The sequence below is a fragment of the Triturus cristatus genome, chromosome 1_2 (genome assembly GCF_964204655.1).
Source record: "Triturus cristatus chromosome 1_2, aTriCri1.1, whole genome shotgun sequence".
NCBI lineage: Eukaryota > Metazoa > Chordata > Amphibia > Caudata > Salamandridae > Triturus > Triturus cristatus.
In genome coordinates this window covers 476,738,949-476,760,403 of record NC_140580.1, presented here as the reverse complement: position 1 = coordinate 476,760,403, position 21,455 = coordinate 476,738,949, and the positions used below count along the sequence as shown (strand labels likewise).

The following is a 21,455-nucleotide window of genomic DNA, read 5'->3' as shown; positions in this document are numbered from 1 at the left end:
ATGCTTAGACTTAAGGACTTACTTTATAATGTCTAATGCTGAATACTTGATTGTTTAAAGAGCAAAAAATAATAAAAGTAAAAAAGACAAATTGGAATTTATGAAATGTTAACATAGGAACGAAGAGAAGGTTGTAACTTGCTTCCAAAATTACGTCTGAAATAACTATACGTGATATAAGGGCGACATCTACTGGTTTTATGCCTCAGTCGCATATATTTAATGAAAGAATAAGCAACAGCGAGGCTTGCGCTTGGCTTGTTCATAAGAGGCACTTTGCAGAGATGTCAACATTTCACACGTTTCTTATTCAACGGCGCATTCACTGAGACTTTACACCTCCCTACTGCATACGCTTACATTTAATAAAGATGCATTTAAACAGAGTATGCCGATCATTAAATACAACTGAGCATTACAGGGAAGCAGTATGCGCACCACGAGCACGGAAGAGCCCTAGGGAGGTATGTCAGTCCAACAAATTCACTATTGCAAGGGATGATGGTGAAAAGAAGCTGTCCACCAATTACTGATCACCAGGCACCGGTCTATAGCCGCACTATTAGGTTGTGAGTAATCCTTCCAGTGATTGGCCGTATACTATCAGTGGTGCAGGGGTTGTCTGAGGCCTAGGCTGACTAGAAGCAAGATACACCGTCTTGAGAGGCAACTACAAGCGGAAATGTTTACATGAGGTGCTTAGTGTCTGAGCAGGAAAAGGGTGAACACATTTGTATGTTTATATGGATAAACGCAACAAACAAGCAATTTTTAAGATGTCCAATAAGTTCGGGTTAGAGTCTATTGTCCACAAAAGACAACAAGCTATTGTAGTCCTTCTTTTGCTTCCATGCCATCGCAGTCTTTTGTTCCTGTAGTTTTGACCTTTAAGTCAAAAGGAAAATAAAGGAGTGATCGGGAACAAACTATGTAGGAGAGGGGTTATCATTTTTATAACTGGGTGATTGATTATTGCGTCATGACACCAAAATAGCAGTCCTCAAGTATGACGAGATCCCAGCCCTTGTCTGCTGCATAGTCTTCAGACATCAACACCATCTCAGGGGCAAGCTATCACAATCTCCATAGTAAAAACCCAATACGACGAGGCTCTCACTTAAAAGGGTGATGATTGTATTTTTGAGATGTAAAATAGTGCCCCTTTCATTGCAATGGAAGTACTCCTGCAGAGGCGGAGTGAGGCACCAGACATCTGAGAGCTTGAGGTGTGAGGATGTTTACTCTGCTGAAGCCCACTCAGAAGTTGTTTCATGTTTCAGGGTGATGAAGCAGATAAACTGCTGAGTCATATTTTGACACGTAAAACCTAAAACTTCGATACCTTTTGAAAGAAAACCTTTTTGAAAAAAAACCTAAAACTTCGACACCTTTTGAAAGAAAACCTAAAACTTCGACACCTTTTGAAAGAAAACCTTTTTGAAAGAAAACCTAAAACTTCGACACCTTTTGAAAGAAAACCTTTTTGAAAGAAAACCTAAAACTTCGACACCTTTGAAAGGAAGCGACTAACATGCGCAATTGATGCTATATAGTTTATAAAGAAACGTAGTTATTGCATCGTAAGTGCAAGCAGACAAAGAATAGCATAGAATCTTAGTAAATGCAGGACTATATTATTCAGAAGAACAATTTTACATCTACTCTATTCTTTAATCCGTTCCATGCTGCGGACGGCCCCTGGCCGTCCGACGTCACAGTGGGCGTGTGCGGAGGACGGCCGGGGGCCGTCCGAACCCCGCCCACTCATTAATTGTCCAGCACCGCGGCAGAATTCGCGCCACGGTCAAGGGGTTAACAGTGATGACTTACATGTGTGGAAGATGTTAACTAGTTTTCTTTGAATGATGATACATAGAGATGTGAAGAATTAATGGAACTAAATGCAAATTTGATGGCATGAACGATTTGAAGAGTTGCTTATTACTATATTTGCTTGTGATAAAGTGTACATCAACCAGGAAGAAATGGTGTTGCACGTAAATGGTAATTCTGAAACTTTTACAGAATAATCTTTTTTATATGTACTTATGTGATGTGCCTCAACAGAATTTCATTTTCAAGAATTTGACATAAAGTTACTTGTTGGTACTTTTGAAATGTAGTAGTCCATTATGACGTGTAACTATAACGTACTAACTTATTTAATCACATATTTACACTGCAAATCATATATGTCATAATTCATAATGAAGCATGCATATTTGAATACTTGTATTCCTGCTTATATTAGCCTAAATTCATATAGCCATGTCTGCTTATTCATGCAAAAAAAATGCCTTTCTTCTTGCTGGTCTGTCTCCATGGGAGAATATCACAATATTACAAATGCTTTGCAACTGTATCCACTTTAGGAGTTCTCATGGGCTTACAAGAGCCATTTGAAACAGATATTGTTACACCAGGAACATCTGCCTGGTAATCTGCCCTTTCGAACTTGTTCATGTACTTTGTTAAAGGATTTTTGTTTAAAAGTCCACCTCTACTGGATGATCTGATCATTTACGTAACCTGAAACACCTAAATTCCAGAACAATGTGTCTTCTTTATATCTCATGACAAGCATCCTATACGAACCGACCAATAGACTGAGTGGTCTGATCTGACGATGGGATTTCTAATAGAGAAGAGGTGTCACCCCAGAATTTGAAAAGTTATATCTTATGTTGGATAAGAGGATTGATGTGACATTTGCCATTCCTTGCAGACATTATTTTGCTATTCATGTCCACATTTTGTTTGCCACTTTCCCATGTGGACTGCTTCCTATCGGACAGAAAGACTACTATCTACCTGGTGGACTCTTTTGGCTGGTGTATACACTCTGTGCGCTATTCCTAGACTTCTTTCCCCCTCAGGAGAGAATCGTTGAGCTGATGTGATCCATGACCTTTCCAGAATTCTCCTTCTAGAACTTTGATAATTGCTGGCCCAAGGATATCAATTTGATTATTCTGTATTCTTGATGTATTTACTTTCAAAATTACTGATAACATCTAACCATTAATAAATCCTCTTTATGTCTCCCTATGCCTGGTTTCCAATAATTGATTGTGCATTTCCATAGTCTTAATGAGTAATGGGATTTCTAATAGTTAAAGCTATACAAAATAGTAACATTAGGACCTGCTGACTAGAAACTTCTGAGTTGCTTGTTTGTATGATCTTAGCTTGTCTACATTTCTTAGGGAGATTTGTTTTTGCAGTAATAATCCTGTTCTTATATAGTGTAGTATTGAAAATCATATACATGAATCTAATTACTAGCTTACAAGTCAGTTATCCAATTCCTGATCCTCATTGGATGACTGGATTGGATTCCCTGTATCCGACCCCTCTTGGCATGGTTCAAGATCCATCGGAGGACCAAAGTAAATGACTCTGAGGTGCAGTGACAGGTAAATTAGAAATCAAAAGCACATGGGCCCAGTGGCACCACCGCAAGGGAGCAGAAGACCCAGATAAGATTCCATTTGCGGAAACCCTTTAGCTGCCCAACCTCACACAGAAGGTCACTATCCCATAGTGGGGTTTTTCTGTCAATTTGTTTTCCCACCCCAGTATTTTTGTGGTCCTGTACCACCATCCGTGTGTGCATAGGCAGCAGCCCATCTTGCCTTTTTCTGCAAAATACCCCCTGATAGCCTTGGCTTCCCCAGGCTAAATAATCTACTCAAAATGCAGAATTATTGTGTGCTGAGTATATCCAATCAATGATGTTCACAAGCTGATATGCTAAATAATAGCTCCTGATATCAGGGACTGCCAGGCTGCCATCATACACCTCCATCCGGACCCGCTTGCCTGGGCACCGTGAATTTGTCCAGCTTATTGGACTGGGTGGGGGAGCTCCATTTGGGCGCATATTTAGCAGCACTGTGGTGGGCTATATTTTGTATAGCTACATCCCACCCCCTGTTGAGAACCGCAGCCGGTCGTGTAGATCAAGCCCGCTGTCAGGGTGGCACAGCTGAGGAGACTCCGTTGTGCTTCTCTTAGGCTCTTGTTCACCACTCCAAACCGCGTTGGACCCGGGCATTTCAGAGCACTCTCAAGACCTATATTGCCCACCTAGCTCTGTTCGGTGAATTCACTGTGTCACACTGCCCTGTCCCGTGCTTGCCGGTTGTCACTATCTCTCACTTACCCAGGATCAATCAAGCCTAGACCTGTATTATTGGCTGGTTTCCATTCCCCAGTGTAATTTCAACAGCATTTTGGCCCGTTACAGAGCCACAATAGGTCCACTGTGCCCGTGTTCCAGCAGTTCAAGAACCAGCAATTAATTACCAGGCCGGAGCGGCAGTCTCTGCTCTTGCTGTATGCTCCAGAGTGCTCCCTGCACCAGCTCCTCCCCACCTCTCTGGATGTCCTCAGGCCACTGCCCCGGGTTGAAGCCTTCTCACTCGTGCCCCAGGCTCCTTCGCTGGGGTCCGCACTGCCAAATCTTCTGCCTCATCCCCCCGGGTCATTCGGCAGCTTCTCACTGTCCCAGCCGCTGCTCTCCTCTTAGTGCTGACACACACTGCCCGCGAGAGAGCATCCAAGAGACTTCAGTGGGTCCCCGCTTGTGGCCTCCCCCGTGGGTCTCAGCACCCGATCTGTACAATTTCACACAGTGGATGCCCACTCTTAGCTGTCTGTGCTCGATTAACTTCCAGCACTGCGGAGCTTGTCTCGAGCGATGTCTCCTGCCGGCAAAGGTCCAAATCTCTTCTGTCGCCTCTGGGCGGGTCCTCCCCACCACCGACTGTTCCTCGGCAGCTGCTCACTTTAATGAACCCCCGCTCTGCTGTGGAAGGCAAAGCAGGGTGGATTTGTCGGATTGTGAAGGAGTTGCGTAGGGCTGCCGCGGAGCTCTTTAGTTACACATCCATCTTGGCTGGCGCCAAGCCACGCCCCAACTGACCCTACACTATTAGCCGCAACAGTTGCCAGTTACTAAAAGATAGATGGCTGACACATTTTCCAATGTGGTGTGTATGGCTGCACGGAGAGGAGATGGGTTTCGACTGACCATGAAAGAGAGCAAGTCTAGCACTTTGGGGGAGATTTACTAAGCTTTTGCGCCATAATGATTTTAAATCTTTATTTGCAATTTACTTTTCAGCGCTAAACTTGTTTAGCGCTGGAAATAACATAAAAGTAATGCGAAGCAGCGCATTGCGCTGCTTCATATTACTTAGCGCCATGGGGCGTTCCAAGCGTTGTGCATGGGCATTCCCATGCAACCACCCAAGGTTTTTCATGCTAAACCCAATTTACCAAAAAGGCTAGATTGACTTTAGCGTGAGGAAACTGCGCCCTTTTCAAGGAAGGAGGAAGGAGAAATGCTTTTATTTCTCCTTCAATTTCCGACTTTGTATGTGTGCTGCACAGTGCAGCATGCACACAAAGTGGGTAAAGCTTTCCCTTGTGTCTAGCATAGTATTTTGTACAGGAAGGGTACCCTTCCTGTACAAAACCTATGCTACACCCATGCACACACCCTAGCGCATGGCGCACAGCAGCTGTAATCAGCGCTGGCGCAAGGGAAAGGGGAGGAGAGAGCCATATCTTTGAAGATATGGCGCTCCCCTGCTCACTCCCTGTTGCACAATGCAGCACAGCCTCACGGGGGGCTGCGCCGCGCAAATGTTTTGTAAATCTCCCCCTTTGTATCATCGTCCAATTTCCTAAGGCAACATTTCTGGTGGCTGTGCTCTATGTCACTGTTTACTGGAAACCCAGTGAGGCAGGTACTGAATGTGGATTCTCCAAGAAGAGAATTGGCAAACTGGTTATAAAGCCTAAAGCTGGAAGATCAAATATAGAACTCAGAGAGGTGCCTATTATTATATGGGATAAACTCCTATTTCAAACCCAAGATACTGTATAATGATGTTAATCCTTAAGGGTCAACCTCAGTAAACAAAATACCAGTGGAGAACATAAGAACTTTACGAATGCTGAAAACAGGTGTGACTTTTTTTTTTTAAAGACACTTTGTAATTTGAAAACAGCACTCCCACATTTAATAGGTCTGGCAAATAAATGCTTTTTTGGGCTTGTATCGAGCTTCAATTCAGCTAGGTTGTTCAGGTCAAACCTGGGAAACATGACCCCTCTTTCCAGTGCTTAATTTGAGCCGGTGGTTTCCGGTGCTCAGCACCGACACTTAATTGCCGGCACCAGCACTTAAGTGCCCGAATCCTGCACTTATGTCAGCTGCCACATGGTGGCATTCTTTGTGGAATTTAAAGATGAGCAGAAAATCTGTTGTTTGTTAATGCAACATACATTAAATATAACAAATACCTACCACCCAAACCATTCTTAAAGCTTTGGCTGCCTCTAACAGTCTGAAATGTCACACTTCAGTGTGATGGTTAGTAGTTGTGTAACTACTGTAGTTGTTTATGTGGTAATGTGTGGTGCAAACTGCGGTGGCCTCCTGACGAGGGCCCCGGTACTTATTAGTTTACAAATTAAGCACTGCCTCTTTCAGTAAAGACAAAGGAATTAACTCTGCAAACTCTCTGCATATTTTCCCCCGGAGATGGAACATATATCTGTGCACAAAAGGACTCTCACGTCTACAATTTATGCTGTAACATAACGTGTATATGTAAAGCGCACCTTCACCTGTGGGCATCTTGTGCTGAATAACAGATGAGTACAATTGGGTAACAAACATTTTATTGACCTCACAAGAATGAAAGGCTGAGTGGACCCGCCGGGATTTAAACCTGTGACCTTGAGGTCAAACACAGGCCCCTTCAGTGATCTCATTAGTCAACTAAGCCCCCAGACCCGAGAGGAGCCTTGACAAACATGGAGTGATACAGGATATGTCGTGAGTTGACATGGGTTAGTGATGAATATTGTTTTCAACAGTGTTGGCAACACGTCTATGTTTATTTATCATGACATCCATTCATCAATTGCTAAAACGCATGGGGGAGAAATGAGTAATGTCACCTCTGCTGCTCTCAGGATCGTTTATAACAAAATTCATGTTATTTATAATTCGCACAGTCATAGCTTCAGTAAACAAAAGCTGTCTGGCGTTACTTACAGGTGACTGGCAGCAATCTGTTCAACACAAGACAAGAACAACACACTGTCATCTTTTTCTTCATACAAAAAATGCATTTGCATCTAGATTACTCACTTTTCTCGGTTAAAAATGACGAATTCTTGCTGGATGGCATCAAGGCACTCCTGTAAGTAATCGTTTTCCTGGCGAAGAAATATTAAAGAGGAGTAAAGCGACAACAATGCTTAAAATGTAAAATATTGCATTGGGGTTTCACTGTAATGAACAGCACTTTTGGGAGTTTATGGAAAAGAGTAGGGCTCTAAATGAAACAGTAAAATAATGCACTTGTAATTTTTTTTTGCTGCCTTGGTGTACCTGGGTGATGCAATATTCATTCACACAAGCTGTTCTCTTCATTGAAATAAATATGTTGAATTAATTATATTGATGTTAAGGGAAAACAGCACACATGCATATTTAGAAGGTATTTTAGTGTAGCAGTGATTAAAACACTACCCTCGGCACTGTGCAGAGTTCTCCTGTTTGCTATAAAGCTGATTCAACTAAATGGCTGCAGAGCTCTTCCTCAACCATTTTCCATCCTTGAATGGTCAGAGTAGTGCTCCAGCAAATGGCTGAAGTAAATCCTCGAGCATGGGAAATGAAATGGTACACCCCTAAACTTTGTAGGTTGAAGGAGTCTCTCCACAGGGAAATCTGTCTTGAGCTCCCGATGGGGAAAACAAAAGAAAAATGCAATTGCGCACTGGAACTGCCTTTTCCCAGTTTGCTTTTTACCCAATGTGTAATAGTACACAAGTCAGAATTGCTGTGTTTTTTCAAGAATCTCATGACCAGCTATGCGTGGCACAACTTTGAAGACATACTACCAGGGCTTTAAGTGGGCCGGGTCTCACCGGGTCTGAGCACCGGCAGTTTTTTCGGTCTCTATCGGGCTCTGTTTTGTGGCCTGGCACAGGCGGTCCGTTTTTGTCAAGACTGCAGTGACAGCAGGCACATCGATGTGCGCTGCTCACACTGCTCACTTCTCTCTAGTGGAGAAGTTACGGCATGACGTCATGCCAGGTGAGGGTTGTAGAGGAAGGGAAAACCTTTAAAGAGAGTCATTTTCTCTCTGGATTTCCCTTCTCTTTTTGAAACTCAGGAGCAGCAACATTGTCGTGGTGTCACCAGGGCTTTAAGTGGAAGTTTTTTATTATTATATACAAACCATAGCTGCTGCTTATTTATCTTATGCAACTAGCAACCACTGACAAAGCCAATAGTCCTGTCTCGTAGGTATGATGTGACTAGGTGCAATGACAGGAGTAGCAAAATACAAGTCGGGCGGCACATTGTGCTAAACACAGATTTTTAGCTTACGTGTTTTTAAGCCACGCCCTTAATTACATTGACCATGTCCTTTTGAGAGACCCCCCCCCCCCCCCCCAGTTTTTTCATCCCACTTAAAGCCCTGCATACTGCTATTTAGGTTTGTGAGTAGGGAACAATTGTACATCAGCATCTCTGCCCAAGGGTTCCTTTATGAGTGCAGACTTAAAATTCCCTTTGTGATTCAAGATGCCTAGATCTTTGAACATGATGAATGTAAAGTCTATCCAATGACTTCCTGTAAGTCTAACTGCACAGGAAAGTATGTTGGTTGGAGGAGTACCAACATCTAAAATGTGAGGCTGACATAATTGGATTATAATTTAGAAGCTTCTTTAGGACCTATACCCTCCTTCACCTCAATAATTCCTTTCTTTAAGACTGTTGATTATACTCCGTGAACTTGCTCACTTCTCTATAACAAATAATTACGAATAGGAGGCTTGGTATTCCAAGTCTCTCAGTAAATAAAGAAATGAGGAACTATCAGGAGTAGCTGTTGGTTGTACTGGGAGGGTCTCTGCTTCACGTTGCTTGATACTTTGCTTGTTTTAGCCAATATCTCTCTTTTGAGGAATTTCTCTGTGGACATTGAACCAGGCGGATTCCTTTATTAGATAGCCAACCTCCTCTCGTATATTGTCATTACCTTATTCACAGGATTTCTTGACCGATATATCTGGCATACACGGCACATATGGGTCTATTAAGGCAGAAATAAAATTTACATCATGCAAAAATCCAGCCTGTGTTTAGCAAGCTGAATTAAAAGCTGGTAGGTTGATAATTGAAGAGTTGCTGGAAATTTAACATGCTTTAGCTGTACTCTCCTGACATAAGTCTAGTGATTGACAGAGGCATCAAACCCTGTTGGGAGAACCATTGGCACATCATGTACAGACCAAGCCCAGGCTTAATGCTCATAGGAGTGCTTTAGAATTCAGGTCAAAAATCAAAATGCAATGAAGAGTTAAATGAACAATTTGCAGGTGGACCAAGGTGAAGTGAGGGTGGAAGTTTGCCACTGTATAAAAACTTACCTCAACTCAGTTCACTGCACTTGGGTGCTTAAAGGAAGCCATTGGTGGAACAGGCGTAATGAGACTAGTCGCCAGAAGTGTCTTCCTAACCCGGCTTAAAGTCTGATGTATCTCTCTGGGCTCAATAGATTGTGGGATTGGATTTTTCCTAGGTGATTTATTTGAAGCAGTTTACCTTGGCCCGTGACTCTTAAATGGGTGCATGTTAAAATAAATGCCCAGGGATTGGGTCAGATACCTGATACAGTTGGATGGGAATTTCAAGTGATGAGTTCCTTTAGAAATATGAATGCTTTTGGTTGGAGGAGGAACTGATGGAGGCTATTAAAGCTACAGTTTGCTCATTCTTACAATGCGACCTCTCTCCTTATGGGGTTGCAGAAGCGAACATTTTGCAGAACAGAAATTGTATGCATTGTGAAAACACTCATACAAGAATTCCTAATCAATGGACTGAAAATGGTTCAAATATGCTTAGACTTTTGGGTGGTGCTTTATTTTCCGTTTTTTTTTGCTGAGCAGCGGATTTCCAGAACCACACGTTTAGAAGCAATGAATGTGGTGCGACTGGCCGTCATCTACTGTAGTATAGACACATCGCTAAAATGTACATAATTCATATGTAAAATGTGTTCTTAGGGCCTATGAGAAATTCTGTTGAGCCCTGGTCAAGCAGGAACCACAATTCTGGTAAGGTTGATCCACAATCAACTAAAATTAACCAGCTTGGCACAGAACAATCATGCTTAACTTAGAAGCAATGTGTAAAGTTTATTTGTGCAACATTTCAAACAGTTATAAAGTGAAAAACACCACATAAGAAGATCCCACACCAGGTTAAAAAAATAGAACTTTCTTTGATGAATAAAATAAGACATAACAACACAAATCCAATCAATAGAACCGGAGATATGAAATCTTAAAGATTTTAGAAGAAATTGTCCCAGTCCGGAGTAACAAGATGTCAACAGTTGACGCTTTGTGCCTTTTGGGACTAAGTCGCAAGGTCAGGCCAACCGTGATGGAGTGTGGGTTGACCACAGGGACCTAGTTATGCCAGCTGAACACAGTACCTAAGATTTTGGTTTTCGGAGCTTTGCGAGTATCCCCGACGAAGATGCTTCATGCAGCAAAGTGATGCATCAGTTCCAAGTTGCAGCAAAGCTGCTATGCAAGGCTGCGAAATCCTCAAGGATTCCATCAACGGGGATTGTGATGCTAAGATCCAACATGGAAGGTGCAGCGGGCAGTCATGGCAAAGCATCAGTTCTGAGGAGCGTCGATGCGGAGTCTGGCATCATGTCGAGGCGGTCATCAGCGAGACATGTGAGGGCCTCCATTGCAGACACGTGGCACAGTGGCAGTTCAAAAGGTGATGTCGGTTTGCAGCGGCGATGTGTGTCTTTGCGAAGGGTCCAACCCATGCAGCAGCAGCGATGTTGGTAAAGCTTGGGGTTACGCTGCGCAGCAGAGATGATGCATCAGTCATGCTGGCTCCATTGAAGCTGGTAGAGCACCACAAGCCCACTTTCAAGAGTCCAGGACTGGAGTGGCAGCACTTGGCAGGGTAGACTCACAGATGACAGAGTCTAGGTGCAAATTTGTTGGAACCCTATTATGTCCCTTAAACTCAGATCAGGAGGCCAGCCACTAGCCCTTGGAGTTACTCTGGAATCTGGGTTCAAGAGGTGCAGATCCAGTCCTAGTCACCCAGGCAAGGTGGCAGTAGGCAGCAGGTCAACACTGCTGGACTGCTGCTCTGAAGGAGCTATTGCTCTGCTGAGTGGCAGTCTTTGCCAGTGAGAAGGACTGCTATTCTGCTACAGAGTATCCACAGGTCCAGAAGTGAACTGAAGAGTTGGTGTCTGAGGTTTAGTATACATACCCAGATGTGCCTTTGAATTGTGGAGAAACTGCTAGAAGCATTACTTTGGAATGCACGGGTACCCTGCCGTCCTGGCTCTGGCTCCAAACTAACTAAAAGGGGCATGCAGCCCTTGTGTGGAGACAGGACACACCCTATTCAAGTGTAAGTGGGTCTGGGCAAAGTTCCTCCCTCCCGTCCTGCCAGTGATGGGCCATCCAGCTCGATATTGTGTGTGGATGCCTAGGAGGAATACACAGAGCCCAACTGTCAGCCACACCCAGTCATGTGACCCAGATTAAGGCTGCAGGCACCAAATGGCTAAGGGAGACAAATGTCAACTTTCTAAAAGTGGCATTTTCAGAATTGTAATTTAAAATTGGACTTCATCATAAGTATAAAGTTTAAATTGTGATTCCAAGGGCACCAAACATGAAGGGGTTACATGTTCCTGTTAGAAATTGTGTTACTATTTGACCGGAGTATGAGCCCTGGTCAAGCAGCAACCACAATCCAAGTCAGGATAAGGCTCATGCAAACACCAAATTAACCTATACTCAACCTCCTAGTAGCTTAACACAGAACAGTCAGGCAAGTTGTACAGTATTGGTGGATTCCTTGAAATAGTGAACATATCACACAAAAAGATCCCACACCAGGTTAAAAAAATAGAGCCCAATTTATTAGATACAATAAGACCAAGACAAAAATTCAATCAGTAGAACTGGAGATATGAACTTTTAAAGAAGTAATTGCGATGTAGTACCTAAAAGCTATTTGGTCGCGCTGGACCAGGTCAAAGTCAAAAGTTCAGGCCAACCGCAATGGAGCGCAGGTCTGATACAGTCCCAGATTCGTCCAGTTGAAGTTTTACCTTCTCAAGTTTTGTGCCAAGAGTTCTGTTTTTTTGTTGAGGGTTGTAGGGAGCAAGGAGATCATCGCTGGTGGTGGGGGGGGGGGGAATTTTGTGTTTGCAGTCCTCAGCAGGCTGTCGATGCTGCTGTGCAAAGAGTTGGGATGGTAGTAGCTCACACTGTACTGGAATTACACTGCTCGCTCTGAAAATCATGCGGGCTGGTTCACAGCCGTTAAACATTCCAAAAGCTTGATTTCAAGAGATCGATAGCTTCACCAAGTGTCCAGCACCTGAGGGGCACCGCTTGGGTGTCCAGAACTCACTGAAGGGGAGTACAGTAGCTGTAGGGAGTCTTTTATGCCCCTTAGGCTCAGATCAGGAGGCCAATAGATGAGCCCTTTGAGTCACTCTGGGGTCCTGGGCTCAAGATGAAGTTGCAGGTCCAGTTCTTTTTCTCCTTTAGAGCAGCAGTCCAGCAGAGTTGGAATCCTTGTAGCAGCACAGCAGTCCTTCATCCTGGCAGAGTATCTACAGGTTCAGAAGTGTACTGAAGCAATGGCGTCCCTATTTTATGAACATTTGTGCCTTTGAAGTGGGGAGAGGCTACTAGAGGCATGCCTCTGAAGTGCACAGGTGCCCTGCTTCCCTACCCTGTCTCCAGGCTAACTACAGGGGTTATGCAGCCCTTTGTGTGGAGACAGGGCACAGCCAACTCAGGTGTAAGTGAGGCTGGACTCAGTTCCTCTCTCCCATCCTGCCTGGGATGGCCCATCCAGTCACACCTAAGCTACAATTGGGCTTTTTGTATTCCTCCTAGACTGCCACACATAACTGTCAACTACATCCCGTCATGTGCCCAGAGACAGGCTGCAGGCACCAAATGGTTGAGGCAGGAAAATGCCAATTTTCTGTGGCATTTTCAAAACTTTAATTTAAAATCCGACTTCATCATAAGTTAAGATTTTAAATTAGGATTCCAGAGACATCAAAAATGAACCAGTATCTCTTCCTATTAGGAAAATACGCTTATAACATCTAATAAGGCACATCCAATGCCTTGCAGTAGCAAGAAACAAATGTGAAGACATTTCCACTACCAGGACATGTAAAACTTAAAAATACATGTCTAACTTTTTAAATACACCTCACCTTGCCCTTGGAGCTGTCCTGGGCCTACCTTAGGGGTGGCATATCTATATTAAAAAGGAAGGTTTGGGCCAGGCAAAAGGTTTAATTTGTCAGGTCAAAATGGCAGTTTAAACTGCACGCACAGCCTCTGCAATGGCAGGCCTGAGAGATGTTTGAGGGGCAACTTAAGTGGGTGGCACAATCCGTGCTGCAGGTACACTAGTGGCATTTAATTTATGGGCACTGGGTACATGTAGTACCACTTTACTAGGAACTTATATGTAAATTAAATATGCCAACTGGGGATAAGCTAATGTTACCATTATTTGAGCAGAGAGCACAAGCACTTTTCACATTTTACCACTGATAACCATTTTTGCTGGCCTTCGGACTCTAAAACCGAAGTTAGCAAAAACAGGAGGCATGAAGGCAAAAGGTTAGGGGGAGACCACACAAAGGATGCCAGGTCTAACAGTCACCATTTGGAAACTACACTTAGAAAAATGTAATTAGGTACTACAATGTTATCCTACGGGAGAGGTAGGCTTTGCAGTAGTATAAAACAAATATAAAACGTTTTCAATCAAAGGACATATAAAACTTAAAGGTACATGTTCTACTTTTTCAATATATTGCACCCTGCCCTCAGGACTGTCCAGGGCCTACCCTAGGGGTGAAGTATAAGTACTCACAAGTCTGCGCCTGAACCCCAACCAGCCCCACAACCCCTAGCCATCCCTCCCCCCAAAGATACACCTTCGCCGAGCTCTACACCCTGGATGCTACAAACCCTGCCATCGTTCTGACCCATGCTCCACAGTAGGACCTTTCGCTGCACCCACCGCCACTTCACCTACTAGTGCACACATACCAGCCCCACCCCAAACCCACCACAGACACCACCTGAATAAAAACACCAACTTGCATGTGCCCTTCTCAACACAAGGTCACTATGCAAGCATTCCAATTAATTATGGGACTTCATCGCCACCCTAAAACCTGACATTGTGTTCCTCATTCAGACCTAGCTCACCCCACATCTGCCCCACACATTTCCACAGCGATCCCCGATTGATAAAAAATCACTCACCAGGACAGCACCAACAAGCTGGGAGGAGGAACAGCCATCATCCGCAAAGAGACCCTACAGTGTACCACCACCACGACAACACCACTACCCCCATTGAACATCTCAACTTTAAGCTCCACATGGGCAACAAGACAACCATAAGAGGCACCCTCATGTACCAGCCCCCAGGCCCATGCTACAGCTTCTGCAAAACCATTGCAGACTTCATTTTGCTCCTAGCCTTAGTCTCCAAGGACTACATCTTCCTCGGTGACCTAAATTTCCACATCAACGATTCCAACAACAAAAACACCGCACACCTTCTTGACAGTATGAGCAGCCTCAGATTGACTGAGATCGTCGTCCACTACCTTACAAACACCTCGGGACACACGCTGGACCCAATTTTCACCTCCAGCAACTTCATCAAATACAGCCATGCAACATAACTCACATGGACCGATGACTCCATCGTCCACTCCAACACCCACAGTGACACTCCCGAGATGGCCAACAGGGAGTGAAACACTTCAATGCCTGGATCACCAATTGTGCAGACAGCATTGTCCACATCAAGAGCAACATCCAGAGATAATCTTCAAAGAAGGCCAGTTGGTAAACCCATGAACTCAGAACAGTGAAATGGGACAGCAAACATTTGGAGAGGAGATTGCACGCCAGCAAGGACACCTCTGATAGAGGTTGAGAGAGGTCTTGAAGGCTGCCCTACCACTGACTATTGAGGGCAACAAAGAAGAGCGCACTTGCCGCACACACTGAAACCAGCCGCAGCAACACCAGGGAATTTTCAACATCGTTAAGGAATTCTCCAACCCGCTGACAGCGAAATCATCATTATACCCTAACGGGAGCTGTGCAACAAACTTGCCCACTTCTTCCACAACAACATTGCAACCATATACAGAAACGTCAAACCCCTACCGACACCTGTGGGCTTCCTCGACAGATACGCCATGTTAGAATGGGGAACCGCTGGTTGGCACAGGTAGGTACTTGTGACAAGCAGTGGTCCCTTCTTCTATTCAGGGCGAGAGAATTACCCCTTCAGAACAACCCCTGCTCACCCTATAGGTAGTGTGGCGCGAGCAGTCAGGGCTAAACTTCAGGGCGCTAGTCAGTGAAGCATTTATGATCACACACAGTAAACCACAACGATCCCCCACAAATGGACACCAGGCGTAAGTTGTATCAAAAATACGGATGCTTTATATAAAAGATTCTTGGTTACGCAGGCATGTACAAGACCATCAATAACGGTTGCGAAATGGAAGCCACAAGATGATAATTAGGCACTGTTCTTTTCTTTGGTAACTTCTTTGATCACGAGCGCTTCGCAGGGCTCGGTTCGAGTCGGTCCAGTCACGATGATGCGCAAGGCACCCGGGATACAGTGATACGGGGAAATCAGAACGTTGCGGACCCCGAGTCCGATAGAAAGTTCACTGTACCTGGGAACGTGCGATGTGCTTGGACGAGTCTTCGGGGGAGATGCAGGTTCTGCACCTCGTGGGTCTCCGGATCAAGAATTCAGCGGGCGGCTCTCGGTAGACAGGTGCGGCCCAGGGCTTCCGACACGGACTGTGCGGGAGGTCACTGCGGAGGGCGGCACGGTCAGACTCAGGCTGGGAGGTGAAGCGGGGCGGCCGGATACGTTACGACGTACGGGCGGCCGTCCGAGGCTGGATTTCACTTCCCCACTAGAAATCCGGCGGGAGGGCGAGAGGGCACCAAGCGCGCTCCAGTAGCAGGCAGGTGACAGGGAAGCGGGACGGCCAGGCTCGATGGGTCCAGAGCGACTCAGGTAGAGCGGGGCTCTCGGCGAGTGGAGGCGGCCAGGCTTCTGGGTGTCACGGCCCTAGGAGGGATGCGAAGGTGCGCAGGGCACTCCGGCGGGAGAAAGAACACGGCTCGAATTCTCAGACGAGCGGAGACACAGTGAACCCACTGGTCCTGGGGTTCAGTTCAGGGGGCAAGCTCTTCTTCCAAGACCTTGGAGATAGTTGAAAACAAAGTGCAAAGTCTCTTTCAGTCTTTTCCTCTCCTTCCTCAGCAAGGCACCTACTGCAGGCCAGTCCCTTAGGTCAGGGAAAGTTACTCCTCCTTCAGCTTCTTCCAGGTCCTTCTAGTCGGGCAGAGTTCCTTTGTGGTTCAATCTGGATCTGATTTCTTAGGAGCCAGGCTTCTACTTTTATACAGTGATTCTTTTGTTCTTTAGCGCCAGGGGGCCTGGGCCTGGCTCAGTCCAGTTTCTGGAGTACTTTGTTTTGGTGACTCTGCTCTTTCCTTTCAGCAGCAGGGCAGAGACATCAGCCGCTCCACAGGGGGCGGCGCCGGCTTTGTGGTGGCAGAGCACAGGTCTATTCAAGAGTCAGGGTGTACTCCTCCCACCCATCCTGGTGTAATCTCTCTACCCACCACCTGACAGCCAACCTGTCTCCTGGAATCCCCCAGCCCTGCTCCTGTACTGTTGCTAGGCAGAACACACACCCACAGCAGAGGCGGACTGAGATGGTCAGGCATGCAAAGGCTAACTTTCTAAAAGTAGCATTTGCAAACCCAGGATATTAAAATAACCTTTACTAAAAGATGTATTTTATTATCCCGAGTTCAGGCATACTAAACATGACTTTCTACCATGCTCTCTGAGTCTACTGGGGTCACAGCGTGGAGCGATCCCAGCAGCCCATTCTGGCCTATGGAGAGCAGGTAGCCTTCAATAGTGAAAAACGAAAATGGCTGTAATTCACTATTAAGACATGCCACACACACCAGGGCATGTCCTACCTTAGGCCTACAATGCACCCTGCGCTTAGGCCTACCAGAGGGGTGACTAACATGTAGTTAAGGGAAGGTTTAGGGACTGGTAAGTGGGGACACTTGCTCAGTCAGCGCGACGGTACCAGACCGCGCGCAGGTTCTGCAGTGGCAGACCCTAGACACATTTTACCCCGCTGCTTCGGTGGGTGGCACAACCAGTGCTGCAAGCCCACTAGCAGCATTTGGATATACAAGCCCTTGGCACCCCTGGTGCACTCTACTAGGGACTGATAGTAAACCAAATAAACCAAACGTGGAAGTCAATTCACATAATACATTTCACCATAGGGAGCACTTGCACTGTGGCACTGGATGGCAGTGGCACAGTGCCCTGAGCAGCTAACACCAACACAAAACACATTGAGGCACAGACAAAAATGGAAGGGTGACCCACGCCAATGGTGCCAGGTCTAACACGCCACCACTGTAACCAACACGAACAACACACCGACTACCTGGAACATCCTCTATACACAAGACACCACCTCCACCACAAAATCCATCCACTCGAGAGCTCCTACAGACCCATGCCCACACCACATCTTCAACCTCAAAGGTATTGAGTAGGGAGGTAAGTTCCTAGCCAAAGCTTAGGTTTCGAAAACCACCACAACATTTCCTGATGCCTGGAAACACTCCTAAGTCAGACCGTTACTCGAAAAATCCTCCGCTGATTCCAGCAAACTCAAAAAGTACCACCCACTCTCCCTGCTCCCACTTCCAGTGAAGGTACTGGAAAAGATCGTCAACAATCAACTCATGACACACCTGGAGATGAACCTGCTACTCAACACCTCCCAATCAGGCTCCCGCAGCAATCTCAGCACCGAAACCGCCACTATTGCAGCCGCCAACAACATCCAAGCCCTCTTAGACTGAGGATAAACAGCAGCTTTGATCCTCCTTGATCTCTCAAAAGCCTTCAACACCGTATCCCACCACACACTGAACGAAAGACTCCTCCACATCAGCATCAAAGGTGATGTGCTCACATTGATCACCTCCTTCCTCACTGGAAGAGGCCAGAGGATCCACCTCCCACCTTTCACCTCTGAACCCAAGGAGATTACATGTTGTGTCCCCCAGGGCTCATCGCTCAGCCCCATGCTCTTCAATGCATAAATGACCCCCCCATCCAACATCATCAGATCCCATGGTCTCCACATAAATTTCCTACACAGAGGACACCCAACTCATCCTATCACTCACTGACAACCCCATTACCACCAGAACTAACTTCCACATATGCATGACAAACGTCGCTGACTGGATGGAGGACAACTACCTGCAGCTGAACACAGACAAGATGGAAGTACTGATCTTTAGCAACAGCAGCCACACATGGAACGACTCCTGGTGGCCATCAGACCTAGGACCCGCACCCACTCCCTCCGACCATACCAGACACCTCAAAATCATCATTGAGAACAAGTTCACCATGAAATAACAGATCAACACTGTCTCCTCCGCCTGCTTCCTCACTCTGTGCAAGCTATGTAAGATCTTCAAGTGGCTACCCCTACACATGAGATGCACTGTGACACAGGCCCTCATCACCAGTCGACTGGACTATGGCAACGCCCTCTATGTAGGAATCTCCGCACACCTCCTACAGAGACTTTAGAACATACAGAATGTGGCAGCCAGACTCCCCAGACGAACCCACATCACACCCCACCTCGGGCAACTCCACTGGCTCCCCGTACAGAAGAGATGCCAATTCAAGCTTCTGACCCACACATGCAAGGCTCTACACAACCAAGGAACCTCATATATTAACCACCACATGAACTTTCACCAACCGTCAAGAATGCTACGCTCTACCTCCCTTACACTTGCCCATACTCCCAGCATCTACTGAAGCAGAAGTGTAAATGTAAAAAAAAATCCGTATTTCTAAAGCAAATTACTCACCCTTACAGGTCTCAAGGCATGGGGGCCATCATGGAAATTAAGTGAGCTATTGCCCAGAGTCACATGGTGCTGAGCTGTGCTGCCGCCAGAGCCAGGGATCGAACCGTGAGCCCTGTGCGCTGAAGTCAGCTGCCCTGGCCGCTGCACCACACCTCTCCACAGAGGTGGAGGATGCATCTTCTCCCTGTTGGACTTGGCCCTTCTGGCAGGTTCACCCCTGAACTTTTTGCTTTTACTGGTGACCTGGTGGTAGTGATTTTTGGTTTCTGCGCACTTTCCCTGTGTCCCAGAGTAAAGTGCGTGCGCACTCTGAGTGCATGTGGTGAGATAGGCCTGCCCTCCCATAGGAATGCATGGGGAATGTATGTGCCCCTGGTAGTTCTTAATGTGTGGGGTGTACACATTGTCTGGTATGTGCGGACTCGTGTGATCGAATGCTTCGCAATGATGTATAATGCGTGATTATGTCATGTGCGGAAGTGCCACTTCCAGGAGTTGGCATATTAGTGTAAAATGTGTCTGGCGTGTGATTGGCTGGAGCTGGCTGGTGAGCCTGGCTCCAGGAGTCTGGGTGGGTCGGCCCCAGTGGTGAGTGTGAGATTAGCATGCTGATGGCTGGGGAGGAGTGCACCTTGGACCTGAATAGGGCAGGGCTTTCCCTACACAATGCTGGCTCCGCCCCCTGTGGTGCGACTGATGACCCTAGCCCTGCCAGTGAATAGAGTGAGGGGCTGAGCACATCAAGGGTGCTCCCCAACCAGCTGCGACTGGTTTTTCCCCTCACCCTGAACCAAGAACAAAGGGAAAAGGTGTATAAGAAGGGGCGGTGTCCCCTTACAATTTGTTCTCTTCCAGGATCCTGCCTGAGGGGGCTGCTGCTGTTGCTGGGCCAGAGGACCGCCACTTGGACTACCTCCCTACCTGGAGGCCCAGTGAGCTGGCTCTGGGCCCAGCCTTGCCCCCCTGCCTTGCTGCATACAGGGGAGAACTTTGCTGGACTTAGTTTTTATTCTCCTCTAAGCGCTGGGAGTGCTGTATCTGTATCCCTAAGCGCCTGGAAGCGCTTTTATTTGACTTATAGCGCTAGGAGCGCTTTATTTCGGACCCCAGCATCGAGACGCGCTTTCCCTGAAGAGCGCCTTCATTGTGGCCCGTGGCGCGGCGCTACGACAATCTGCGAGGGAACCCCGACATAGGGATTCCCCCGCTTTTGCCGGTTCTGATAGCGGGTGCCCACCCCGCGTTGTGCCGCATCGTATCCTTAAAGAAACGGGAGCCTACCCCGTAGTGGAGTACCTTGCGGGTGCCCACCCCGCTTATTGTGTTGTTTAAATTATCGGGAGCCTACCCCGTAGTTTCTGCGGCCGCCGGGATCCCTGGTCCGCCGCGCTGCCTGCGGTGACCCGGAAGGGAATCCCGACAGCCTTTGGGTGGGCGGGCCAAAGCCCGGAAGGGAAGCGCCGCGTGTTCCACCCCGGCGGGAGCCCACCCCGCACGGGGACGACTGACTTCAAGTTCGGAGCCGGTCAGCTCCGCACCCAAGTCCCGGGTCCCAGGAGGGGGCCAGGTGAAGCCCCACGCCGAGAGGAGGAAGCGCCGCCGGAGTCCCGGTGAGTGGGGACAGCCTTGTTGTGGGAAGCGCAAGGTCGCTCCGAGGCGGGGCACTCCTTTGTTGTGGAAAGCGCGAGAGGCGCTCCACCATAACGGGGCATTTGTTTGACGGGGAAGAGCGGCCCCGGAAGACAGCAGGCCGCTCCAACGTTGCCCCCACATTGGTCACAGAGCCCACCGAGGCTCGAACTAAGGGGGCATTTTCCTTTTTGGTGAAAAAGAGCGGCCCCGGAAGGCAGCGTGCCGCTCCAACGTTGCCCCCACATTGGTTATAGAGCCCACCGAGGCTCTAGGGGGCATTTCGTGTGGTTAGAGCCCAGGGAGGCTCCACGTGAGTGCTGCATATTTGTTTGAGGAGGCACCGTGGTGCCCAGGCTCAGTCCCCACAGCTGCCCAGCACTTAGTGGGCAGCTGCAACGTTTAGGTTGTGGCATTTACGCTTTGGCTTGCGCAGCCTGTGCAGCCTTGCCCTGACATTGGGACACAGGGCGTCCTAGCCCCCCTACGAGGCCAGTTGGCCTAGGGACTGCCACAGGTGGTGGCTAATGTGAGTTTTGCGCTATTGTTCCTAACCTACACCTCTGAATGTATTTTATGCGTCATGTGCCTTGTGTTTACACCTCTGAATGTGTTGTGATGCATCATGTGTAATGAGCTTATACCCCTACAGGTATTGTGATACTTAGATGGTTGTTTTTCTCCTA

General features: G+C 47.0%; 1 protein-coding gene across 1 annotated transcript in view; it reads right to left on the bottom strand.

Annotated features, from left to right (window-relative positions):
* The window catches only part of STK32C (serine/threonine kinase 32C), a 1,482,079-nt gene that overhangs the window by 7,669 nt on the left and 1,452,955 nt on the right, over window positions 1–21,455 (bottom strand). Inside the window, exon 11 of the mRNA XM_085606199.1 lies at window positions 7,172–7,239. Coding sequence (XP_085462325.1) covers window positions 7,172–7,239 — 68 coding nt within the window. The remainder of the gene's footprint in view (window positions 1–7,171; window positions 7,240–21,455) is intronic.